Source organism: Rissa tridactyla, chromosome Z (genome assembly GCF_028500815.1).
Source record: "Rissa tridactyla isolate bRisTri1 chromosome Z, bRisTri1.patW.cur.20221130, whole genome shotgun sequence".
In the NCBI taxonomy this organism is placed as follows: Eukaryota; Metazoa; Chordata; class Aves; order Charadriiformes; family Laridae; genus Rissa; species Rissa tridactyla.
In genome coordinates, this window is record NC_071497.1 from 60240200 (window position 1) to 60268137 (window position 27938).

General features: G+C 40.5%; 2 protein-coding genes across 15 annotated transcripts in view; one reads left to right on the plus strand and one right to left on the minus strand.

Moving 5' to 3' along the window:
• CERT1 (ceramide transporter 1) overlaps positions 1-24922 on the minus strand; it is a 73722-nt gene extending 48800 nt beyond the window's left edge. The window contains exons 1-3 of one of the 2 annotated variants that reach the window (XM_054184691.1): positions 24448-24922; positions 20672-20806; positions 1754-1870 (exon numbers count right to left, since the gene is read on the minus strand). In XM_054184691.1, coding sequence (XP_054040666.1) covers positions 1754-1870; positions 20672-20806; positions 24448-24543 — 348 coding nt within the window. In that variant the 5' untranslated portion in view covers positions 24544-24922. The remainder of the gene's footprint in view (positions 1-1753; positions 1871-20671; positions 20807-24447) is intronic. The other variant, XM_054184692.1, reaches the window with a different exon arrangement.
• Positions 24923-25074: 152 nt separating this feature from the next.
• POLK (DNA polymerase kappa) overlaps positions 25075-27938 on the plus strand; it is a 38631-nt gene continuing 35767 nt past the window's right edge. For 4 of the 13 annotated variants that reach the window (XM_054185089.1, XM_054185096.1, XM_054185093.1 and 1 more), the window contains exon 1: positions 25430-25660. The gene's annotated coding sequence lies outside the window, so the exon portion shown is untranslated. The other 9 variants (XM_054185087.1, XM_054185100.1, XM_054185099.1 and 6 more) reach the window with 6 other exon arrangements.

Below are 27938 nucleotides of genomic sequence, written 5' to 3' on the forward strand. Positions count from 1 at the left end.
GTCACTTTTGGAATGCTAGAACTCATGTTCCTCAACTCTCATTAACTATCTGAAAAGGAGGTTGAATAAGATGACTAAAGTTTACCAGTAGTACCAGACAGAAAAAGAAAAGCAAACAGATACCTCATTATAGGTGGTAGGGAGTAAAGCAGGAGAAGAAAATTCAGTGCTGACAAATACAAGATTTTTTTTTTGTGACACAGGGAAACAATTCCAAATTTGCACGTACAATGACAAACTCTAAACTGCTGCCACTCAATACTTCCATATTATAAGCGATTCCATAAAATTGTCATTTCAGAACTCAAGAACAGTTAAGCCTTAGAAGAGGAAAAAGAACGGCATGAAGACGATATCCCTTTGAGGTTGTGCAGAGCAGAGTTTAAGACAGGATTTGTTTTTTTTTTTCCTCATTCATTCCTAAATGCTAGCATGCAATGACCCTGCCTGCATTTCTGCTTTTTCGGACTTCAGGTTAAGTTCTAAATCAACCAACTAAATCATTCACCAAAACTAGCCTGAATTTTAGCCCAGGGTTATCAACTTTAATGTCCCCATGACTCCATACCTGAAGACCCCCATACCTGTAAAACAGTTTTTGGAATGCCAGTTCTATGGATGTGTAATCCAGCAACTTTTTCAGTGTATCCTCTTGAGACATTTTTCTCATGTATTGCAGTAGTAGCAAATTGCAGTATTTTTGTCTCTAGAACACTCCATGGTTAACTTTGTGGGTTTTTTTCCACCAGACTACAGAAAAGAATCCTGGTTTTGCAACTTAATTTTGTGTTTTTTAACATTACCTCTGTATCAAAGTGAGGCAAAATGCCAAGCTAAAAATGGACTAATACTCTAATTGAGATTTTTTTTTAGAGAACCATTATCAAAAGGCAGCACTTTAAGAGCATGTACTGCTTATTGTAAGGATTGCCCAATAAAAGGTGAAACTTCCCAATTACACACAATACTTATATAAACAATACTTCAAGAAGCTCAAGGTAAAAATACAACTTACTTAGATATCTATTTTAATTTGTATTCCTGTAACAGCTGTAGCAGAAGTTGCATTGTGCTATGTACTGCAGTTAAACTCAACACCTTGGGACGGTGCCTATCTTGTACCTGAAAACATAATGCTTCACGTGCTACGTACTTTAAAAACATCTGACCTTTCAAGCCCTTTAGGTAAAATGAGAATAACTGAGTCTATTGGAAGATATAAGGAAAGATAAATATGAGATAAGATCAGGAAAGCTGAACCAAAATGCTGATGAAGAATAGAGCCTTAAAAGACAAGTAGACAAAAGTCAGTAATCAGATACAGTAAAAGCAGCCAAATGATAAAAGAGAGGAGCCTAAAACCAGAAATGATAACATAGCAGAAGTTACTCTTAGACTAACAAGTTTAGCATCTAGGACAGATAAGAAACAACACAATAATCAGCGAGAGAGGATGGACAAATGCACTGAAGAGTCACTCAAACATCATGAAAGCTTTTTCTTTTTCAAGCTAGAGCTCAAGAAACATTCACAGTTGTTAGCTCAGTTCTCTAAACTCTTATCTATGAAGAAAAATCACATGAATTCCTTTTAAACATATTTAACACACAGCTTCAATCTTGCAGTTTTTACCTGTCATAAACACCTTGAGTAGTTTAATGACTATACAGGGAAGCTTACAGTCATTACTCTGCAAGCACCACCAGATCTAATGAGGGAGTGAGAAAGGAAATCAGAAAAAAAAGAGACATACCTTGTGTTGTTCTATTGCATCTACCCACTGTTGTCTGTGGTCTGGGTCCTGAGCTCGGAGGTACCAAACACTATCGTTTACGCTAATATCAAATCTGCATTCGTCAAAGTCATGGGGCTGTGACAGAAAAGAGTGTAAAAGTAGCTAAAATTAGCAACATTATCAACAACATCTCACAGAATATTTTGACACTCTAAAACATTGTAATCAGAAAACCTGGTCTATGTGGTCTTGAATTCACCCTAGATTCTAAATTCTGCTTTATGTGGCTGTCTCAAATAATGAACATACACTCTCATAATGAAAAATGCCAGTCTTCTGAAATAGAAAAGCCTGTTTTGTACATTCTTATTAAATAAAATTGTCACAAAAAGTTCCACACAAACACTGACCAAAACTTCATACTTCAAAACAAATTCTTTATCAAAATAATTACTGGACACAGCCAGGAAAATACATCCATAAATGTTTTTTATTATTATTACGTATTTCAAAGCATGAAAGAAAATAAGGTTATTGCTATCAGTACCAATTTTAAATGGAAGGTATACATACATCGTAGCAAAAAGCACCAGGACAGAACCATAAAAGCAGACTATAGCAAAATGACAAGGGCGGGCAGGAACCAAAGGAAGCTCTGCCTCAACTATTTTCACCATGTAAGACAGGATCGTCAGATAATAGGGAGCAACTTGCAATCCTTTCCAATATCACCACTCAAATGCATCTAACTTTCAGTTGACATGCCTCAGAATACTAAAAAGCTTTTACTAGCATTACAACGCAGCTGGTAAGGAAAGTACACGGAAAGAAAACAACCATCTAATCTGTCTAGTGCCCTGACACTGTCAGTTCAAAGCTACTCCTTGGCAAACATGCAACTGAGCACAACATTCCCCACCCCACCATCCCCTTGAAAACTATTCTTAAAAAAAACATAAAACAGGTATAGCTGAATACCTTTTTGAATTTGAATATAAAGAAAAGTTACACGTGTAAATAACTGTAGGAAGCTAACAGGCTCTAAGGTTAAGGCAAACAATGCTATTTGATTCATAGAATACCAGGTTGGAAAGGGACCTCAAGGATCATCTGGTTCAGCCTTTCTCAGCAAAAGCAGGATCATGGGTACTATGCATAAAACAACAAGAAGTAAAATTACAACCTTGGACTTCAGGAGGGCTAACTTTGACCTCTTCAAGAAACTCCTTGGAGAGATCCCATGGGCTAGGGCTCTGGAAGGCAGGGTGGCTCAAGAGAGCTGGCTGGTATTCAAACACCACTTTCTCCAAGCTCAGGATCGGTGCATCCTAAGAGCAGGAAATTGGGCAAGGGACACAGGAGACCTGCATGGTTGAGCAGGGAGCTTCTGAAAAAGCTCAAGAGGAAGAAGGAAGTTTCCAGTAAGTGGAAGAAGGGACTGACTACTTGGGAAGATTACAAGAATGCTGCCAGAGCATGCAGGGATGAAACAAGGAAAGCCAAGGCTGCCTTGGAATTAAACCTGGCAAGGGATGTCAAGCCCAACAGGAAGGGCTTCTTCAAGTATATTGGAAGCAAAAGGAAAGCCAGAGAAGTTGTAAGCCCAGTGCTGAATGAGACAGGAGCCATGGTGACAGAGGATGCGGAGAAGGCAGAGTTACTGAATGCCCTCTTTGCTTCGGTCTTTACTGCTTGGCCCAGGCCTCAGGAGTCCCAGACATTGGAGAAAGTAACAGGGAAAGAGGAATACTTCCCTTTAGTTGAGGAGGATCAAGTGAGAGATCAGTTAAGTCAATTAGATATTCACAAGTCCATGGGTCCCAATGGGATGCACCCAAGAGTGCTGAAGGAGCTCGCAGAAGTCATTGCTGGGCTGCTCTCCATCATCTTTGAAAGGTCCTGGAGAACAGGCAAGGAGCCTGGAGGAAAGCCAATGTCACTCCAGTCTTCAAAAAGGGCAAGAAGGAGGATGCAGGGAGCTACAGGCCGGTCAGCCTCACCTCCATCCCTGGAAAGATGATGGAACAGCTCGCTCTGGCCATCATCTCAAGGCATGTGGAGGAAAAGAAAGCTATCAGAAGCACTCAACATGGATTCACCAAGGGGAAATCACATCTGACTAATCTGATAGCCTTCTATGATGGCATGACTGGATGGATAGGTGAGGGGAAGGCGGTGGATGTTGTCTACCTTGACTTCAGCAAGGCGTTCAACACGGTCTCCCACAGCATCCTCATAGGGAAGCTTAGGAAGTGTGGGTTAGATGAATGGACGGTGGGGTGGACAGAAAACTGGTTGAAAGACAGAGCTCAGAGGGTCATGATTAGGGGCACAGAGTCTAATTGGAGGTCAGTGACAAGTACTGTTCCCCAGGCGTCAGTACTGGGTCCAGTCCTCTTCAATATATCCATCAATTACCTCGATGAAGGGATAGAGTGCACCCTCAGCAAGTTTGCTGGTGACACAAAGCTGGGAGGGGTGGCTGACACAGCAGAAGGCTGTGCCGCCACACAGAGAGACCTGGACAGGTTGGATATTTGGGCAGAGAGGAACCTTATGAAATTCAACAAGGGCAAGTGTAGGGTGCTGCACCTGGGGAGGAATAACGCCATGGACCAGTACAGGTTGGGGGCTGACCTGCTGGAGAGCAGCTCAGCTGAAAGAGACCTGGGAGTCCTGGCGCACATGATGACAATGACCACGAGCCAGCAATATGCCCTTATGGCCAAAAAGGCCAATGGCATCCTGGAGTGCATCAAGAAGAGTGTGGCCAGCAGGTCGAGGGAGGTCATCCTCCCCCTCTACTCTGCCTTGGTGAGGCCGCATATGGAGTACTGTGTCCAGTTCTGGGCTCCCCGGTTCAAGAAGGACAGGGAACTGCTGGAGAGGGTGCAGCAAAGGGCTACCAAGATGATTAGGGGACTGGAACACCTCTCTTATGAAGAAAGGCTGAGGGATTTGGGTCTCTTCAGTCTGGAAAAAAGGCAACCGAGTGGGGGATCTTACCAAGGCTTATAAATACTTAAGGGGTGGGTGTCAGGAGGAAGGGGCCAGCCTTTTTTCAGTGGTGCCCAGTGACAGGACAAGAGGTAATGGGCACAAACTTGAACATGGGAAGTTCCATGAGGAGGAACTTCTTTACTTTGAGGGTGGCAGACCACTGGAACAGGCTGCCCAGAGAGGTGGTGGAGTCTCCATCTCTGGAGACATTCAAAACCCACCTGGACACATTCCTGTGCAACCTGCTCAAGGTGACCCTGCTCTGGCAGGGGGGCTGGACGAGGTGATCTCCAGAGGTCCCTTCCAACCCCTATCATTCCATGATTCTGTAATGGAAGATTCTCCCAAAAATCACCCAGCAAGTGTACAAGAATTAGCTATCAAAGTTTTTCCTGCTGTGACAGCCTTCCTCTGCTCAATCTCCGTCTCTCTCTGAAGCCCTTTGGGAAGGGTTAAAAGCAACGAAATGCCACACAGTTAGAAAGACTTGCCAAAATTCATCTTAAAAGCCTGCAGTACTACTGATTCCCCACTTCCATACACAACTTACTCCAGTGCACAACCATCTTTGCTTCCCCCCGGCCCCATCTCTAACCTAAACATCTTCTAATATGATTTAAAACCATCACCTCTCTGGCCTTTTCAAAGGCAGGTTTATGTATTCCCTTTCTTTGGAGAGCAACTTTTAATATATTTGAAAATCTATGCCTTGTTGCTAAGACAGGGAAAGGAAATGTCTTCCTTGAGATCTAGCTAAAACCTTTAAACACTTTTCTGGGCCACCCACTGCATGCATGTTTCTGCATTACCTATAGTTAAGAGACTAGGTCATCTAAAAGTCAGGCCTAAGGTTATACTCAGCTCACTATGCAGTTCCATGTTACAAAAAAGCCAACTGATCTGGTGGTCCTGTTAGACAAGTTGCTTAAAGATAAGAAATATCCACTAACAAGGCTAAATACTGCTTCAAAAGGAAGCTAGGCAAGTGATCTTATAGTACTTACTAATTGCCTATTTTACATATTTTTTTGCAATTAACATCAGACCCATTATTTCTCCCCTTTTCCTCTGCCTTTTTCTTTTTTTAAAAGACAGGTTCCACTGGAAGAACCCTGAATTAACTGAACACGAAAGGCAAGTTCTCTAATATGCATTTTACCAAGAACAAATAAAGCACCTGAATCACATGTGATCTGATCTTTTCTCAACACAGAACAAATCAAGTTGTTGTCCATTAACCCTTTCTCAACCAGGAATGAGTTCACATTTCATCCTCATTGATAACTTGGCAGACTTCAGTATGTAACTTTCTGGTATCATCTGTTATATTCTCCTCCCCTCTGAGCTATGGACAAACTTCCTTGGTTTCCTTCTTGCTATAAATGCTTTTATTGTTTTCTGTAGCTGCATTTAGCAGAGACCACAAAGCATTACCCACAACCTCTCATGTCTACCCTTTATTCTTCTAACATCCTCCTCAGACTAGTTTCAGCCTCTCCTTACACTTGCTGGAGGTTTTTCCATTTCTCTTTATTTCTGTAGATCTCAACTCATTTAATTTACATCTCCTTGTTTCTGAGGTTTGCTGTTTCTAGCCTAGTGTTCACTTTCCTCCTTATGCTCAGAAGCGATTAAAAAAATGTTACAGTTCTTAGCCAGCCACCTGATAAGACACTGGAGGATAAATAGGGATTTTCATCAGTAATAAGCTAAGGACCTGTGCTGAGGCCAGCAAATGTCCTACTGACCTTTCACAAGAAAGATAAGGCAAGAAAGAGGAATGTTTTAGTCATGCAGGGAAGCAGGAAGCAAATCAGAGTTCACTACCTACACTCAAGATGTAAAGCAGGTTGGAGAACTTCAGCTGCTTTTTTGGTAACATCCCCACCCCACAGCAGCCTCCAGCAGCACACATACCTAAATTCAGAGGGCACTGGGGAACAAAAACCAGACTGACATGACACTGTGAATGAGAGCACCTGAAAACCTTTACAGCAATTTCAAAGGTGAGTTGGGCAGACCCTAAGAGCCTGTGGCAGAGACTGTCTGTCTGTGCACCAAGAGCCCCTTCCAGAGCCAGCATTTAAAAAAAAAAAGGAAAAAAGATACGAACAGTTAAATCATAATTCCATGCAAGAACACAGTGCAAGAAATATGTCTCCAGCTTCCTCAAATATGCTTTCTGTATGTCTCCCAAGCTTTCTTCTAAGGCATCTGCAGAGAATCCTGCTGAAATACAGGCAACTGCAAGTATTCCAGTGTCCCAGATCTTTCTGTATAAAACCAACCAACACTAGTTCTTAAATTCTAAACAACCAAGAACAGTTTACATGAAGAAACATTTACTTGGCTACAGTTACTGAGGAAGTCCGTAGCCAGCTCAGGTCTCATGAGTCATAGCTGACTGCATTGCCACAAAATCCTTCCTGCTATACAGCTCTCAAGCCCGAGGTATTCATGAAACTAGCTGCAGAGCAGTTATCTGCTTGAAAAATACTGGTTCAAGTGCTTAAGGCAAATCACACAGGGAAGCTTAAGTGTCTTTATATACTTCATAACCTTCGAGAGTACTCCATGAGAAAAAAACCCCAAACCCTTGAACAAAGAAACTTTTTCTTGCTCTCTCACTATTCTAAATGGTAGTTCTTCTTCTCCCTGTAAGAGGAAAGCTGGGGTGGTTTGTAGTAGATGCAACTCAAGTCTGCACATCAGAACTATTAAAGCGTACTTGTGCTGTTATTTCCATTGCAGAACTAGAATTTATCTATATTTATCTATCAAAATTTTGAAGGTTTTTCGTATTAAGAACATACTGAGCAGGACACTAGGACACAAGACAAACAACAGAGGCCTACAGAAAATGAGAACCAACACTCTTTAGTTCTCTCTCAGACATGAGCGTCACTAGCATAAATGCAACAGAGGCCATTATCTAGCCTGACTCCACCAGTTCGCAGTTATTAACAAAACAATACCATGTACTGCTGTGAAGATAACTGCTGTTTACAAATATACTAATGTTATACATAACAAACTTACCTAATTCAGCAGTACAAAACTATCTATCCTTGAAGCTTTGACACAGCAGTTTGTTATTGTTTTTGTGATTCCAATAAGTCATTTTTTATTCAAGATTAAGAAAAATTTACTATAGCTGCACACTGGTTTTGTGCACAGCTATATGCTAAAACCTCTTCAGCTGCAGATACAATTCTTGAATTTCTAGATCCCAGTCATATTTAAGCCAGATTCCAAAAACCTCTAATGCTAATTCTTGTTCATCCTGCTAGAACATCACATTATTTACTTTTCTGTGGACTGAGTTATCACAGCCATAAAATGTTGTAAGAGAACTATCTTCCTAAAAGTAATTTTACAATGAAGACCAATATTAAGTACTACCTGTTTTATTCCCTCTAATAAAACTATCGCAAAATTTTGAGAAATCATTGCTTTGGAAAAAGCATTTTGTAAAGTGATGCATTTTGGTTTAGTTAATTGGACTTTACAAAGTTTTCTTAAGGGAAAAAGCTCAAATGATATGAATTCCTCTAATGATCAGTTAGCTTTTGATCATTAGCACAGATTTTAGTAGCTTTAAGCTAAAACATGAAACCTGATGTTTCAACCCCTTCTCTTAGTGCAACTCAAATCGTGTTAACAGAGCTTCTCATTCTTTTTTCCAGGTAGGCTTGAGGATGGTGTCAGTTAAAAGTACTTAACTGAAAATTGAGAAAATTAATTAAAACTTTTGTAATCAAACAAAGTTTTTTCTTCAAAAATGGCCTAAAGTTATATGCCTTACATCAGGATATCTAAAGCTATAAAAGCTAATTCTCAGCTTTTAAAAAACAAAAAATACCTCATATATGTAAAACTGACTTAATGTAAGATTATTCTTCCTATATAAATGTAAAGTGTTTTGCATCTATTCCACTGATGCAAGTGCTGTAACCCATGCTTACAGCTCTTCAGTGTGGGGATTGGTTTTTTTGGTTTTTGTTGTTGTTTCCTTTTTTTGCAAGTAGGATGTGTACAGGGAGAAACCACTCCAAGACCTCACTTCTCCTCCACTCAGAATATGAGTTGGTGCATTTTGTCTTTTGCTTCACCTGATGAGACAGTACTGGAAAACCACTTTGCAACTTTGATGTCTGTCTGCAAGCATCGTCACATTCACAAGCCTGAAAAATCTTTTAAAGATAGCAGTCTTCATCACTTGCAACTTAACTACCTCTTATAAAACTGATCATGAAAAGTTATATCCTGGAAAATGAGATGCAAGCCAGGCTATCATAACCAATGTTTGCTGCTCAGAGCTGCTCGTGCAATCTTTTCCCATGTGAACAGTGTCACTTTTCTACAACACAAGGTACAATTTATCCACCGTTTTGTGGATTTGTTTTTTCCACCATCTCCATGGAATTTAGAAAAAAAGTGTCCTTTTTGCACCATTCTGCAACTTCCTGATATCCTCCAGTTGCACAGTACCTGAACAAACCACCACTTCCTCCCCAAAAAGTAGTTCAGAGCAGTTACCGTATGTCAAGATCTACAGATCAGCCTATATGTTCTCATAGGTCATTCAATAGGTCTGGACCTTGATATACTCACTCAAATTTTCAGTAAGCAGCATGTGTTAAAATTAGAAAGACACCTGCATTTATTGAGAAGTGAGGCTAACACCAAAGTGTGTATTTTGACTGTGGGAGCAAATGAAAAAAGAAGCTATCTGATACCAGGAAGGAAAAGTTGTATGAACATTTTCTATATGTACTTACATTGAGGTGCTAATAAAACCCCAAAGATAAAAAGTTTACTTTAAGATTTGTGCTGTATGATTGAAAGAATTAATTTTAAAAGTAAACATGAAAACTGCATTTTAGCTCCCCATGTAAAACCAGTTTGGAATTGGCAAAGGCTGTGTTTATTCAGCTAGAAAAAAAAAAGCAAGTGAAAAACCTCAGCCAAGTTTCAAGAAGTGCACGTTAAAATAATTTTTCTAAAGCATTTAATTCATGACAGATCCAAAGTGTAGAGGAATTACGTCCCATCCCTACAAAATTTAAAATGGCTGAAAACATGCTAACTTATGAAAAACCATTGAACAGAAAAGACAGTGAAATGAAGTATCACAGAGAGATGATTTTAAAGATGTAGTCTATATGGTGAAACGTACTTAAAATCATCAATGGAAAAATTATCTCAATCAGCTGAATCAAAACGTGTTTTACCAATGAACGCTATGTTTGGTAAGAATTTTACCAGACAAGATAGGTCTAAAAACATTATCTTTTGTGCCCTATTAAATACTAAGGAGAAGTATTTATTCATGTTAGGGTATTTCTTTCTGCAGTCACTGTTTATTTTTCAGCATGGACACTGCTATTCCAAATGGTCCACTCCTCCTTGTATCCTTCCTTGACATTATTTCCTCTGAGCAAACATCATCAATGTATTTTCTTCTAGAGACCTCCTCCTTTCCCCCAAAGTTTGAGTACATGCAGCAAAATCCTCCCTCTGCTTAGAAACAATCCTTGTCCCTTCTTATTATTTCAAAAAGTGCATCAGTTACAAGCTACATCTATAATGATTCTCTATATTACCATGTTGGCTTGACCCTGGCTGGTTGCTGGACCCCCAACCAGCTGCTCTCTCACTCCCCCTCTTCAGCTGGGCAGAAAATAAGATGAAATGCTTGTGGGTCGAGATAAAGACAGGAAGATCACTTACCTACTGCTACCATAGGCAAAACAGACTTGACTTGGTGAAAACTAATTTAATTTATTGCCAATTAGAGTTGGATGGTGAGAAACAAAGACAAAACTAAAAACACAGGCACAGTGGGATGGGGAATGAGGGCTGCAGTCAGTTCGTAGTGCTTTAACTCTGCCGCTCCTTCCTCACATTCTTCCCCTGCTCCAGCATGGGTCTTCTCCATGGCTGCAGTCCTTCAGGGTAAACCTGCTCCAGCACAGGCTCTCCACAGGCTGCAGCCTCCTTCAAGGCATACCCAGTAGGGTCCTCCACTGCAGTGTGGACATCTGGTCTGGTGTAGTCTTCTCCACAGGCTGCAGGGAAATGCCTGCTCTCCTCCAGAGGCCGCAGCAATCTCTGGTCCGCGCCTTGAGCCCCTTCTCCCCCTCCTCCTGCTCTCACCCCCAGCACTTGCAGGGCTGTTTCTCACACTTGTTATTCACTCTTCTTTCTCACACACTGCTGAGCGGCATTTTTGCCTTTCAACTACGTTTATCTCACTGTGTCACCAGGGTGGCTGAGGGGCCCAGTGGGTCGGCCGGAACCTGCCATGTCCGGTGCAAGGCAGCCCAGCACCCTCTACCCCTGCAATTAGCCATGCACTGCAATTACAAAAGTTCATCAAGACCCTTTTGTCTCTACAAGTTATTTTTGAAGACACTTGGCATTGGGAGTAAAAACATTAAAGTTACTAAATAAAGTCATTGATTTTGCAAGTGTTTGTTTTGTTTTTTGGTTTTTTTTTTTTTAATATCATTAACTATCCTAGATGTAACTGTCAGGGTGGTACAGCCTAGAGAAAGCGTTATATTTCATTGCTTATAATACTCTTTACTAAAAGTGTACTGAAAACCCAAGAGATGTTGCAAGTTCTAATTCACTTTATTTGTAATACTCCCCCCCAAACCAAAATCCAAACATATCCACAAACCTGGGGAATTAAGGTCAGCCAAAATTCACAACACAAAATTCTGGTTTCCCTTTCTGAATTCTAAAATCCAGGCAAAATCTAATATAAACATTGGACTAGGATGCCTTGCCTTTCCTTGCTGTTACTGTTAAGCTGACTGCATTTTTTTCTTTTTGCAGGATATAGGAAAACAAACAAGCAAGTAAACAAGACGGCTTTATGCCTACCAAAACAGACATGATCCTTTTAGGCGGCAAAACATAGGACATCTAATCCTTTGCTTATTACTACATTAAAAAGAAAAACTTTCTTATAATGGCACATTTACACATGTAGAAAAATCTTCTCAAGAAAATAGGCTTAAAAAGATAAAAGCCTATTAAATATTTTTACATTCTTTGTTACTACCCAAATATTTCATTTCAGGGCTTAGGTTACAATATCTGCCTTTCAAAATGCCTTACTACACTGCTTTTTCTTTTAAATAATAATTATCTTATCTTTCCCAAACCTAGCTAAAGTAGAGGCCCACTGCACCCATGAAAGCAGAAGCATGCTAAGTAGAATTTAATATTAGCTTGTTAGCATGCTATGCAAACGTTAAAAGTAGCTTGGTTTAATCCATTGCAAAGAAGCTCTCTCATCTGAGAATCACCTTTTAAAATATGGAACAAGCGTATACTGTATGCGTTACTTTACCAGTGAAACCACATTTAAAATCTGAAACCTACAGTTCTCAAGAGCAAGCCTGGTCAAGCTGGTTTTCTGCACACCCAGCACAAAGGTTCAGATGCAGGAGTGATCATATAAAAATCATTTTTAGATTTTTTTTGTGGGGAATCAGCTATCCTATAGTCTTACAGTACCCAATTTGTTAATTAATATTTTAGACAATTATATCCCCGTTAATAATGTGGAATTACCATGTAGTATCGAGTCATGCTCTATTGGTTTATATGTAAAAACACCTCTGACACATGCTATTCCCAACTGCCTACTGAAAAGACAATGACTTGTAATAGCAAGATCTAGAGTATAACAATTGTGCACTTGAAATACACGCTAAATTTTGGTCAAAGACATGGAATGGCACTGTGTTATTAGAAGAAATGAGGGCAAGCCTGAAATAGTTGTAAACCAGCATGTGCACACAGCCATTGCCTAAAGTGATCCACTAGTGACTGTGGATACCCTATGTAAGAGCTCCACGGATTAGTGATGAGGTATTAACAGATTTAGATATGCACTGTGAGAAATCAGGACACAAGTAATGGGCCTGTCCTGTTTGAACACAGTTTGAAGAATCCTAAACTTTACCGAAGTCATAACAACTTGCCTTTAGAACTATCAGTGTAACAACTCCAGGATATGAGATACTGGAAATGGAAGTGTGCAGGTTGTCGCTTTGGTAGGAATCAAACCAGAGAACTGAGTCCCCTGCAGAAAGATGCATATGATGCTTCTCAGGTACTCATTAGGAGCAAAATATTTGCATTATCCACTGACATAATGCATCAGCCATGGAAAAAAAAATAATCAGAATTATACCACCTGGAAAAACATCAGCTTAGAACTGATTTGAAATCACGAAGTTAAACTCATTAGGAATCCTGTCATACACAGCAAGAAGCTAGTTATTAATCATGCAGGAAGGCAACTTTGTATCAACTTCAGAAAATGAAGAAAGCCCATGTGTCACTTTAAAAAAAAGTTTATTTTTATAGGACAGTCAATACAGGAACAAGAATCACGTACACACTGCTGAACCCCTAAATCACTATTTGTGTATTGATTGGTTCTATTGTATCTCATACTATGTACTGCAGTGTGCCATGGAAGACCCAGAAGCTGTACACACACCAGCAGTGACAGTACAATGGATTTCATTAAAAGAAACATGAGTCAACACCCAGAGAAGATATTCTAGTCTTTGCAGCGCTACGTTGAGCCAGCAGAGAGTAGAGCACCGTGACGGGAATGGAGAGCTCTCATCCTGTGAAAGCAGTGGAGCTGCAGCTGAAGCAGAGGTCTGCTGTACCTGTGAGAGCAGCACACTAAGACTTAAGAGTAGCTTGGTTTGAATCCAAACATAAGCACCTTAATGTAGTACAACTGTATAAGCATTTCTATAAATGTAGTATTAACATTACTAGCAACAGGCCTTATGCTCACTATGCAAGGCGCCAGTCCTAATCTCTAAGGCTCATTATCAACTTTTTATGAAAACTGGCTCTGGGAACTAGACCTTGGAACCAGGTGTCTCTTACTAGGACATACAATTTAAGCATGAGTTAACAAAGGCCTTGAAAATATGGACATGGGCTAAAAGCAGAAGCACCAAAACCATAAAAAATTCATTAATGGTCAATTACTGGTCAGTGAAAGAGTGCAACCTCCAGAGCTGGGAAGGCTGTTTTTGCTTTAAGCAGTAGCAGCTACACAAGGGGAAAAGAACCAAACAGTTGAGCAACGGGGTAAGGTGCCTGCTGCAGCCTGGGAAAGGACCACCTCCCCAGCACCACACCACACGTAACCCAGGACCAGGAGCCTCAATCATTTTATAAAAGATGGTTATAAAAGACCGTAAATTGGGGGCAACACTACAACCCTGGAGGAGGGTGATATATGAACCAACTGTATCCACGAACAATAAATCAACTATAGATCAATCTTATAAAGATGCACAGATATTCAGATTGAGCAAGAATAATGATTGCAAATACCACATAAAAATTTGCTGAGCTATAAAGATAATAGCTTTAACACCAAATGCAAACACTGGAATTATTTAAGGCTTGGTATAGCATATGTGAGAAATGCTCCTAACCATGATATAAACCATGGGCAAGAATTATGATCCTGAAGTGTATGTCAAATGATGAACACCCTTAAAACTTAAATAATTCTCTTAAAAAAAAAAAAGCAAGTGGGACAGTGGTATTCTAATTGATAATAAAAAGCTGACAGAAATACTGTTGGATTACAGCCCTAATTTCAAGTGTGTTGTAACACATGATTATATTCAAGTACTAAAGATTAATTATTCAGCAATATTAAGTAATCCTAAAATATTTCTTTAATACACATTACTGATTTTTTTGACACCTTAATCATTATGAATTCTTCATCATAATATGAAGAACAGTCTCACCTGAGCTGATCTGGATGTTTATTTCTGACTTAATTTCCTCAATACATACTAAGGAAGAAATCTTCCATTTCTCCACCCTGTCGAATAATTGCCTTTTGCTTCCCAAAGATATTAGCACTCTATAACTTTGATAAATACAGGGCAACGTTCTGACATTTTCACTTTGAACATTAACCCATTAATTGCTGGTCCAGATAACTCAAAGACACATACAAATTTGTACAGAGGGTGTGAACGCTAAAAATAATTGTGCGGGAGAATCCTGTGTTCCAAGCAACATCTGCCTGCTGCGCCAGCATTGGCCCAGTGTTATTATCTCCTAGGCATCAACTTCCTTTCTCTCCCTTACTCTCCTATCGCTCTTTAGCTTTTTCTTCTCCAGAACGCAACCACCTCAGGCCTTTCACATATAAGCAAGCATTCCTGACCACACTTGCCTCTGCCTAGAATAGCCATTCAGATTTCTCTCCCATTTAGCCACGATTTTCCACCAGTCTGGATTTAGTCTGATTATTTAAGGCACACACCAACACCTAGAAGTATTAATTGCCCTGTGTCCTAAATAAACCCCTATCTACTTAGGGCTTGTATTCTATATCTTAGTTTACTTAGGTCATCTTTTAGTAGCATGTAAGGCTGAGGAAGCACTTTATCAAATTACAGAAAGTGAATTATTTAATTAAATGCTCATCACTTCATACTAAAACGGATTGTTTTCCAACCTCAGTCAGTTGGAAACAATATTTTCCCACGCAATTAGCAATTATTACAAATTTGCTGCTACAGTATTTCTGCCCAGGGCACAGATTTATAGCTTAGCTTTTTTAATAAAAGCTTTCACCAACTAAAAGTTCCCATTCAACTTAAGTAGCAGACTGAATCAAACCTATGAGTAGATAAAAGCTGAATTTACATCATTCTTTTTGTGTCATAAGCAGGTGTGTTAGCAAGATCAAAGTTCAGAGCAACAGCTAGAAAAACGCAAATCCAAAGTTTACCCAAATTAGTGCTACAAGTGGATCCACTTCTATAAACTACCACTCCAATTGCTTCCAAAACATTGTTACATTTCACATTTTATAAAATTTAAAAGAATCATGCAAATCTAATGTTAATGTCAAGGCAAATTTTTTAGTCTATTTTGTAAAACATAATACTTCATGCTAGAAGTGTTTTAAACAACACTACTAAGAATATTTGTCTAGTACTGACACCCCCTTCAATTAAAAATTACACATCTTTATTCTAAAACTTAAATATTTGTAGAGTTTAAAGTTTCTGTGAAAAAAGCTCTCATAGGAACCTTCTGTGTCTGTTTAAATTAACAAATGTATGAAGCATCCTCTGTTAACTTGTCAATCTATTTTTAAAAATGTCAATCTTTACTTCCTCTCACAAGTGCCCAATTATTAATGGTGGACAGCGTTATGCTCTAAATAAACCAGAAATACTGCTAGAGTGAGGAAGGGTGGCTGTTCAACTAAGTGTACCCTTAAAAAGTGGGATAATTTTTTTTATTATTAGTTGCTGATTACTGGGAAGAACCATCTCACTCTTTCTTCAGACTATGTGTAAGGAAATGAGAAGCTTAAGATTGGAAACTCTTTCACATATAGTGTTCTTGTTTTTTCGTAAACTGGAACACATGTTTATACCAGCCCTAATTTATAACATGAATATTTATTAAGTTCTTAAAAAAAGTAATTTATTATTATAAAAAAGCTAAGATAATTCACTAAGCTGTCTCAGACAGACTTCAGTTTTCTATCTTCTTGCCTGTGCTGAGCTCCAGATATTCATAACAGATATTCAAGAAATCTGCCCTTTCAGAAATCCATTCTGAAGGGGAATGGCTTGTAACTTGTATATTAATATAAAACATCATTACTGCCTTCATTAAGCAACAGTGCTTTCTAATTACTGTTTCTGGAAAAAAAAGTAGTTTACTGAAAATATCTCCATTATGCAAACTGAATTTATTGCTCAATCCTGGTCCAGGCATTTCCACAGAACTCTCTAAACATCTCTTTACAAAACAATAACAAAGTGTTCTAAAAAAAAAAGACTAATAACCAATCACATGTTTCCACTAAGATTTTGACATGAGTATGTATCATCACAGTATAACCAAAACCAAGGAAAATAACTGCATCACAGTTATTGCACCTTGTTTAAGATCCAAATTAGAAATCAAGAAATTTTTCTACACCAATAATGTGTACCGAAAGGAAGATGAAGACCAATCACTGGATTATAACATGGTAAGTATGAATCCTACCTGAAGGAAAATTGAAGTGGGAACATAAGCTTTGGAACTCTTGCTGTATATGTATTCACCTCTAGTGACAAAAAATACATGGCTGAGATCAACCATTCTTTAAATTTAACAAGCATGATATTTCTGTAAGCATTTTTCAAGATCCTCCGTATGGATCCATATTGAAGAGCTATCCTGACCAGCCAAATCCTTTCTGTAAAAAAACTCTAGAACTCATGAGACAAACACTTCGTTGTTAAGATTTGTAAACAGGTTTGAAAATCTATTAATATAAGTTACCACCAGGATTAAATTAGTGCTGGCCTTTCAGTGAAACTGCCTGAGGCACAGCAGATGACCTCAAGAGCTCCCTTCCAGCTTAAGTTATTCTATGCGTACCATGTTATTCTTGATGTATCACGCTGTGACTGTATGAGTTAGTGCAAGTCACTCTGTACAAAGTCGCAATGGCACTATCAGAACAGACAAAGTAATCAAGGAAGAGACAGTACAAGCTGAAAGGCCAGTTTGCCTGGAAGCTGGACTTCCAGTTCTACAGAGCATTTCTGTTTGTTCTTTTAATGACAGAATCTAAGACCTTCCAATTCCAAAGCTGAATCCCACAGATCCACCAATCCAGGACTGCCATCAATATCTACTCCTAACCCCGTATACAGAAGTCCCCATTGAAAGTTTGATTTTAGGAATGAAAGAACTACAAAGCTTTATGGTAATGAAGAGTATTTTCAATAAACACTGTCTACCTTTGACAACCAACTACAGGCTAGATTAATATAACAAAACACAAATCTGTGTATATCTTTTTATGACACCCATAATTTCTTCTCATCCTTTGACCACATAGCAGAACTTTTAACTTGAGTTTAAGCCTCCACTCTGTTATAAAACAATTAAACACCTTCGAGCTGTTTTTCCTTAACCGGCTAAAAGCAACTCAGCATCATGGATTGACTTTCACTGTCCTTCCCTGTAACTTAGTTCACATGGCCAGTTCTTGACAGTTCATTACTTGATGTAATTCAGTGAGTATATCATAAACATTCATCCTTTAGTCCTCTATTCCAGAAAAAAAAAAAATCAGCTGTCTTCAATCCCAGTGGTTAATATAGCAAGTAGTCCAACCAGATGCCATCTTTTTCATTCAGTTAAAGACTATTGTCACAGGAACCTACCTGTTTTGGAGGGATGACATTATAATTCTACACTTGAAATACCTGAAGAAACTATTTTAAGAAGCTAATTTAACATGTTTTCCTCATTAAATAAAGACGGGAGAGAAAAGTATCGTCTTATAAAGTATCCCCGTAGAATTATCTGTCTATCAATCTCTGCCCAATGTGATAGGAATGATAAAACAAGAGCAGAAGTGACTGCAGCTTTCTGAATACAACGTTCATGTCTCAATACTGTGTCTTACCATTAGGCTGATCTTCATTGCTGGAAGTACAGTAAGACTACTCAGTGACAGCAGCTTTCTAAATTTGTGCTTATACATCAACAAAACATCCTATACTACTAGTACCATTCATTACACACAGAAAATCATTACATTATGCGTTGAATACAAACATGCACAGCTAATCTGAGTACCTGAAAGAAAGCTTCATGAGAATCCAATCACCCCCTCCTCCAAGGGAACATGGCCATCAACACCATCTCATACCACTCATGTCCTGCTTTGTACTGAAGGGAAACTTACTGCAATACACCAGGTTAGGAAATAGTATGCCTGACTCTGGATCAGCAAGATTAATGGAATCTAAGCTTACAGTACAGCAAAAGACTGTTCAAAAATATTCAAGATTAAGATCCCAATGACACCAAATCAGTGCTACTGAACACTAAGTCAGTAAGAAACCTCAATTCCCTCTCCACCAAAGTAATCATATGACAAAGAGTTACGTTCCACTGATAGCAAAAGTAGTTTTCACACATTATTATCTCAACATTTATTTTATTGGCTATTAGTGTTCTCCAATGCATTTAAATACATCCTAGGAAGGTTACAGTTAGTAACACATTACAAGAACAAGAAATTAAAGATTAACTATGCACTTCAGGAAGAATATTTTAAACATTCATCTTTGAGCATAATTAATTTTCTATTGAAAAACATAGGTTAAAAAAATTAAAATTTGCTACCAAACAACTTTCAAACCAGAAGCATTCATGCTAAAACTCTGGCTTAGAAGAATAACTTCTGAAAAATAAGAGATGGAATAACAGCATAACAGTTTCAAAGTAAATTTCTACATCTTAAAGACATGAAATGATCCAAAAATATTCCTGAAACTCTAGTACTTACACAGCAATCACTTTAACTGCAGCTAGAAATAATTAACAGGAGTTTACTATGTTTCAGAGATGTCATCTCAAACCACAATCAAGCAATTAAACTGTCAAATACCATTCAGAAAGCATGAGGGTGAATGAAAAAGGAACAACTAAAATATCAGATTAACTTTTAGAACTGTGCTCATTTTTCATGCTTTCTCCAACTCCGTAGTTTCTTTCTTAATGTACTCAAAAAAGCTCAAGAACTGAAAAAAAAATGCAGTGATTCAACTCCAAATTACCAGATGTACCAGACAGAAGAGGAAAAAAGCTGTATCTAAGAAGTTCCAGTGTTACACACCTTCTAGTCGGAAGATAAGCTTGCCAACTTCCCTTCACAAAGTGCAATGTACCAAAACACTGCAGCAGCAATAGCAGAATCACTATTATCTCTCACTCCACCACCACAACTGGAATTCAGGCTGCTGAGGGGTGCTCGACAGCATGCTTCCAGATGTCCCTTGGCCTGCCTCTTTGCCACCACCTCCCTGTCTCTACCTGGTTGGCATGTTAAGCCTCTTGCTACTCAATACGTTTTTGAAAGTCCTGATCAGAGGCTGGTACTACCACAAAAGTACACTTAAACCAGAATTCCTAGAGACTGTTGTTGTGCACCATACCTACCCGAGTAAGTCAAATCTTGAGCAAGTTCTAAAAGTTTAAACAGGTTAAAAAAGTGTTTTAAAATAAATGAGGTCATCTGTTAACTTTTAGATGACTGCATACAGTTGATGTAATTAATCCAGTCTTTTCTTTTTTTTCAAACCAAGATGTATTTAATAAAATTCTATTTGTAAGCTGAATATTAGTAAGAAAGAAAACTTCTCATTTGTCATCCTTCATTCAGTTTGAAAAAAACAGTAACAAAGAAACATGCTTTTGGGCAAGCATAATTAATACACAATTCTGAAAGCCACAAAAAGCAGATTTTATTCTTTATCTTCTAAGGCAATTCATTTTCATGAGGTTTCATTTATATGTAGGGTCTTTATTCTTACTAGCGTAATACCAGATCTTTTAGCATTAGACAAAAATAGCAACACACTAACTTGTTCAGAGGAGGAAGCACGTGGTAGAACATTTTCTTTTGGAAATGTTCTACAGAGTCTTGTTCAGAAAGTACAGTCAAAGAACTACTACCTTCTCTCTCTAGTGCAATGTGTAAAGACTGTGATGGATGGTACCTCCTTTGGGAAATTGGCCCAGGGTCTTAGACCAACCCCTGGAAAAACTTTGCAGCCTCCAGAGGCAAACCGTATCCCTACCCACAGAAACCTCTAACGTAAGAGATGAAAAGCTGCTTATTGCAGCCACAAATGAGAACAGCTTGTTTCCTTATTGGGAACTCCGTGCCCTGCTCCACAGTGTTCCACTGATACCACTAATTTTCATAACAGATGACCTAACAGAATTTGCCATACCCATGTTTGCTTTCACCAGACATTAGCCTACAAGTATGTAACACCTCAAAACTTGAAAAGATGGAAATAATGAAATAGCACTTACTGTAATCACAGCCTTGCTCAGACAGATAGAGCCTCTGCAGCCATACTCCGTTTCATCTTCAGACTTGTAATAACTGAGTGTGTTGCTTTTCAGAACTACCCATCGATCCTGCCACCCATGAATGTAGTTGGTCCACTGTAAAAAAAAAAAAGTTTTTCAAATATCAGCTAATAGAAAAATAACAATGAAAGACACTGTGGCTGATATTTCCCAGGCTCTTACGCACCAGGAGAAAAAAGCAACTTATTTTAAAAAACTCTTGCCAATTAAGAATTTTATTCTGCTCCAATCTAAAATAATTTTACAAACTCCTAAAGGTACTAAAAAACAGTTGTTTCAAATAAACAGTAAGATAACAGATGTCTTGACTGCAGCTGCATTGCCAAGGCCAGTTAAAATAAAGGTAAAGAACATACTGATGACACAGATTAAGGAGGATGGGGGGGTGGGGGTGGTGATAAAATCAAACAATCGCTAAGGTGAGTTTAGCCACCTCATTTAAAATCTGTAGTTAGACCAAAAGCCAAACTTAAGTGGAACATGAAATAATTTATTTTTATATAAAAACTAATTTCTACAAAATTATTTTACTAAAATATCTAATTCTCTTCATATAAATACAAACACGCCATTATCCCACAGTACAATATATAACTATTGTAATGCCTACAGTAATCAGTTCTTTATCAGTTTAATATTACCCATAGATATTGCCTTAGGTTTTAACTCCTAACCATTTTCTCACAAAGAAGATACTTGCTTATCAGCAGACATCCAATCATCCTCTTGTTATTCAGATTTTTCTAGGGACTCCACATTCACACATGGAATGAAACTGATACTCCAGGAACAAGTCCTGGATTCAACCTACAGAGATCTAGTAAGAAGTGACTACAAGTTCCAGTTATTAATGTTGTATCTGCAACATCTCAACTCCACTTTGTAGAATGAGGGCCGTTCTGTAACTCTTGACTACACTGGTGCTTTGGTCTTCAATCACAGTGCAAAAATTATAAGTTAGATAAAAATGGAAACAAAAACATTGAAAATTATTTTATCATGCATTTCTTTGATCACAACTGCCGTTCTTTGACAAAAAGCTATGAGAAGCAAGCTCTTCTCTAGCATTTAAGCCTAACCACTGTTCATTATTTTGTAATATATAAATGTGGGGGAAGAAAGTCAACTAACAGGCTTGCTTCCACATTTACTACATGTATTAGTTAATGCATATCCCATAACTACATGTTAGCTCTAACAATAACATGAGGAGTTCGAAGGAAAACAAATTCTATAGCTGAGAAATTCCTAACAATTTTCAAGTGTAGGTAAGACCTTGATTTGCTCTCCAAAGATAAAGCACTTTTTGATCTCTTAATAAATCAAATGGCTAAGTTCAGTATTTTTTAAAGAAAGCCTCAGCTGTGTTCAGTACACGAACTGGTAGCACAAGCGGTCGTGGAGGTATATTATTTCCTGCCTTCCTCTTTTCACGTCTCTCATGTTCCCAGCTACTCCCAAATGTGAAAGGCAAGAGTCCAAAGTTATCTTGGGCAAAAGAGCAAGGGGCAGGAAGGAAAGCACCTTCCCTTCTCTGACAGAGTTAAGTGAGACAAATATAGCAGTCAATCTTGCATTTGCTGTTGCAATCAACACTTGCTGTCGCAATCAAAGAGTCAAGAGACTCCTTAAAGTACACTCGGTAGGCCCAAGGTTTTGGCAGAGAAAAGATGACTGTTTTTTCAAGTATCTAGATTCTTGTGCTCAAGAAAGACTTTTCCACATTGAAGTTGTTTCTTTGTATCCATCTTAAAATTGTTAGCAGGAAATACAAGGGAGAAAGCCCTAGAGTTCTAAAACATTTAGAGACCAGCAGGATGTACTTCTACTAAGCTTCCATTACCAAATTACTCTGATTCCTTCAAAGCTTCTCTCTTTACCAAAGGGCAGTACAACTTAAACACTACAAAGCACACAGAACTGCAGCCTATTTATATCAATATAGAATTAAATTATACACAAAGTTATTAAAAATAGGCATTTCTTCAGCAGAAAGTTTGGTATGCTACCATTTCATTTAATCAGTTTGTCTCAAGTTATTACTGAGGCATCAACTAACAAAAGGTAAATTTATCCCTCAAGCATATTTATTGCAACAGGTTTCACCGTACTTGACTATTCGGATTATATCCCATGTTCTCACAGGAAAGGCAGAGTCAGCTACACTCAGCATAATCATCCAGAAAAATAAAAAGTTTGCACATACCTAAGCTACAGAATGTCAGAAGCCACAGCTTCTCATGCTATGCCAGTAAGAAACAGCACCTGGACTTAATAAAGTATTTAATTTGCCGACATAAAAATAAATTATATCCCACAAACATTAAAGTTTTTAATGATGGAAGCATCTAATCAAAGGAAAACTTTGAAATGTACAAAAAAACCCCAATAAAAGTATACTAAATGAAAACACCACACTTTAAATGTGTCACACTTTAAAACATCACACATTTCACATCCATCTCATCCTCTCCCTCCCCCGTCCGCTATTAGATGACAAGATCTTAAAAACAAAAGCCAAGACCCTTCTCTTCTTCTAACAGCTTCTCTCATCTTTGGGGTCTGAAACATTTTCAGGCCAAAAGGAATTCACTGAGCCCCTTACAAGAAGCAGAGTGCTAACTTGGACTGCTATTGATGGCTGTTTTCTCAGCACCCAGGGCCAATTTATAATCTCTGTATCCTGTGACCTGTGCCTCCTATACTGCCTTGTGTCCAGACTTATCATGTGGGACAGGAAGAAAATCCAAAACATAGTGTTATACAGTGTTTTAATTCTAAAGATATTGCAACATTATTCTGAAGGTACTTTCTGTAACAACCAAAAAAAAAATTTTTGTTCAAACTTAGTAATTCAGTATTCAACTTTAAAAAACTCCTAAAAATAAAAACAGCCAGTATCACCCGACTCATACTTATTTTCAGTGATAAAAGGGCAAAAGAAAAAAATAATGTTTCTTTTTTAAAAGGGAAACAAGCTCTAGTGCCATTTTCCTTCCGCTCTTCCCCACCTCCCGTATCTCTTGCTGCAGGAGTATTTCACTGCCCTGTTTCAGGACTCGGACCAAAGCCCGTGCTCCTTTCTGTGCCGCTGCCCGGTCCCGGGGCGGGACGGCGGGCTGGGCCTGCCTTCGGGGAGCTGCCGGGGGGCCAGCGGGGTGCCGCGGCCCCGGCCAGCAGCCTGACGCGCGCAGGAGACGCCCTCCCCGGGCACACCCGGCCGCCGCCGCCTTCAGGGCCCGGCTCTCCCCAACCTCAGGCCGGGCAGCCAGCGGGCTCGGTGCGGGGGGCGGCCGGGACACCCAGGCCGGGTGGCAACGACGCCTCCCCTAGCCGCACCCGCGGCTCTCCCTCCGAGGAAAGGCTTCCTCCCGGGGCGGGCGGCAGCTGCGCGCGGAGGCGGCGGGGGGCCGGCGGCCGGGATGTGCCGGTGCCGGCGGCTGAGGGAGGAGGGGGCGCAGGCGGTTGGCGGCGGGCGCCGCGGCGGCTGCCTGGCAGGCTCCCCGCCGTCAGGTGGCGACTGCCCCGGCCGTGCCAGCGCCTCCCGCGGAGCCTCCCGGCTCTCCCCCCTCCCCACCATCAGGCCCCTCCACCGGCTTCTCGGCCTCATCCTCCGGCGCGGGCAAGAGACAAGGCTGACAGCTGGGAAGCTGGCGGGGGGCCGGAGCGCGGAGAGGGGAAGCGAGAGGCCGCGGGGCGGGGGAGAGACGGTTTACCTTGCTGAGCACCCCGCAGAGCTCAACAGGCAGCCCGAGCTCGGTCTCGGGGTCCTCCTCGGAGCCGGAGGAATTCCAGCTCTGGTTGTCCGACATGGAGACCCTTGGAGCCGCAGCCACTACCGAGCAGGGAAAAGCCGAAGCAGCCCCCGCCCACAACAGCCGCAGCCTCCTTCTGCCGAAAGGACGGGAGCGACGGGCTCCACCTGAGGCGGCACGGCACCGCTCCGCGCCCGCGGCTGCCACCAGCGCCACCCGCTCCTGCCACCGACCAACCGGCCGGCGCCGAGACGCGCAGGCTCGGGCTTCCCCCTCACCACAGCTCCGCGGCCCGCGGCAATAGCCGCAACATAGAGGTGGTGGAGGGGAAGGAGGGGCGAGCGCGCGTCCGCCTGCCGCGCACCCCGCTCACAGCTCCGCCGCTCCGGCCGCCGCCATCTTACGCGAAGCGGGTGCGCGGTGCCACTATTTACCCGACCCGCCCCACGCCCACCCTCCCAGCCCCGCTGGCCGTGCCTGGCGGCGCCTGCCGGGAGTTGTAGTCTTTCCACCCCCTCCCCCGGGCGCGGCGCCGTTGGCTCTCGGGAAAGGTAGTGTCCGGCGCCGCGCGGGGTGCTGGGAGATGTAGTCCGCCGGCGGGTGGCCGCCATCTTCTTTCCCTCGTTTCTGTGGCGTCACGGGTGTGTGTCCCTTCCGTGGCCCCGATGAGGTGGGGAACTGCGCTGTCGCAGCGGGGCTGCTAGGAGTGATCTTTGCTTTATTTTTTGTGTGTGTGTGTGTGGGTTCTTTGGTGAGGTGAAGCGTCCCTCCGTCCCCGCTGGCTTTTTAGGCTGAGAGATGCGGTCTCGTCTTCCCCGCCTCAAAGCGGCGGGATTCGGGAGGTGGGCGCCAAACCTTTACCTTAACAAAAATGGTGGCCGCAGGAAGGGGCGGGAGGTGCTGCCGACTCCTGGGTGAGTCGTGAGGGGAGGGCGGGCCACGGGTAATGGGGCTGCCAGGCGCCGGCGCCGCTCCCCGGGGCTCGGAGGCCGCTGCCGGCAGCGGCCAGCGGAGCTTGGCGCGGCCTGGCAAGTAGCTGCGGAGCCTGGCGGCGGGTGGGCTCGGTAGCCCGCTCCTTGCCGGGAGCTTTGCTTCTGCTTCACCGGCTGTGCCCGAGGGCGTGTGTCAGCAGCAGGGCGGGAAGCGGCGGTCAGCAGTCTGCCTCGGCTGCGAGGTAGCCCTGCCCTGTCCTGTCCTGTCTTCTGTTTTTCTCATGTTTTCACTGTTTCGGGAACGAAATGATAATTTTTTTTCCTAAGGCTTTCGTCAGGGCTATGTGTCCTTGCCGGTTTTTATGGGTGGAGAGAGATTTATAGAAAGGAAGAAAAAAAACAGTTGAACGTGTCACTTCACAATTCATGAACAGATGCAGTGGGTTGGGAAGGATTTAAGATTTGTGCTGGCTCATCTCCTTTCTCGTGATTTCTCGGGGAAAAAAAAAAGTGTGTTAAATAGCATTGGTTGAGGAAACTTCTGTTTTGGAACACACACTTCTGGCTATAACGCAAGAGCAATGCTGTAGAATTGTATTTTCTCTGACTTCCTCCTTATGAAAAATCATTGTGTAATTTTTCCATGTTATGCTGGTTGAAAGTTTCCATTGAGGGTGGGTTTGGGTTGTTTGTTTTTTTTTTTTTGGAACGAGCTCTTAGCATTGATACAGCTATTTATATACATTCTCTATATATGTAGCAGCTATAATTTAAATAATATTAGCACCAGCTGAAAGTCTCTGGTATAAAGATATTGGTAATGAATGCATCGCTAAGAGTGATTGGTAAAGCAGCACCATTGTCCTAAATAATTAGAAATAAAGAGTAGTCCCAGACATATTATTTGTGTAATCACTGGAATGCACAGTAAAAAATTTATGAGTATACTGTGGGTGCTATTTTAGACAATTCTCTAATATATAAAAAGTTGTTGGGAAATTATGTTCTTTGATTCACTAGCTGTTTGGAAAGAAACCAAGCAAGATATTTTTTTCTTAGAGTCTGTTGCAATGTACTGCATCTGTTAAGCAAGCAGAGTGGCTGAATTTTCTATGTATTGATTTGTATGAGAATAATTTATAATTCTTCGTTGCAGTATGTTGATGAAGTTAAGTGATATCACCTGTAAAGCCAGACATATTTTCCCTAGTAAACTCTAAATGAACTTCTTTCTCTACCCTGATCAAGAGCAGGAGGTGAAGAGACATGTCTGAGCAAATCCTTTGTGCAGTGATGTGTACTACATAGCCATGCACTGTCATACTTTCAGTCTAGGGCTACTCGCTTAGTTCCAAAAGTAACACTTTTTTTTTTTCTTTTTTTCTGTCTCCAGAATATAGACTGATTCAAACAGGTATAAAAAACTAAAAATGCCATGGGTAGATACTCTTTCAGCTTGTTTAGCAAACATATTTGTCCTTATTAGAGAGAATATTTATATAATTATTAATTCTAGCTAATATTTTATAACCAAACTGTAAATTAATAATACTGGATGCTAAAAGGTTTGTCTTTTCAACTTTTCATATAATGCTTTGTCTGTGCTAACTAATAGATTTTTTTGTTTCTGCCACATCCTCCTAATATGTCTTATTTTTTCCATAACATCACCAGCTTATGTTCTTCCAAAAGGTGTATTAGGATTGTGAAAACCTTATGTAAATTTAACTTTCTCAATTAATGTTCTGACCATCTTTTTCGTATATAACTTACTGTCTATTACTCTTAATAAGAACGGGCTATATCTGTGTAGTAAGAATGTAGTGTAGTGGGAGTAGGTTTGTAAAGGAATGACTTGGTGCTGAGGACCTTAAATTCATTTCATCTGTGCTTTAAGAGGCGTTTCTTTGGACTGGCACTAGTCTGGTCCCATGGAGGGCACCTGCATTAGCAATTGTAATGCGTCAGGTGTGCTCTGAAAGCACAGTCTTCCCATCTAGTTTAGTTTGAAAGGAATCTGGTTTCCCTGCTCCTAGACCAAATCTGTGATGCAAACCAAAGCATGGGAAGTGGAGACGATCAAACTGATACGCTGATATAGACAGCTCCTCTCTACTTAGTTCTGTGCCTTTTCCACTGGACCTTTATTTTGCCTTTCATTGCTGTGTTTGTTCTTTTATCACAAGCCCCAGTACTCAGCCTGTACCCTTCTAGTGTCTTAGAGACTGCGAGAAGTTTAGAAATTACTGTTTTAAGAGGAAATAGTAATCATCTTTGTTAGAATAGTGGGACAAATACTGTGGTTCTGTATTGCTTATAGTACTTGTAATATAAAATTGGTTTTTTTTGAGTTTTACTTCTAAAGATGTCAGTCATGAGCACCATGAACTTCATAAATACCTGATTTTTTCTTCTCCCTTTTTATATCTCTTATTTCCACTATTGTACCTTCTGTTTTAGCATTCGTTGTGTGTTATTAAAACATATTCATCACCAGTGTATAAACATTTTCTAGTATGT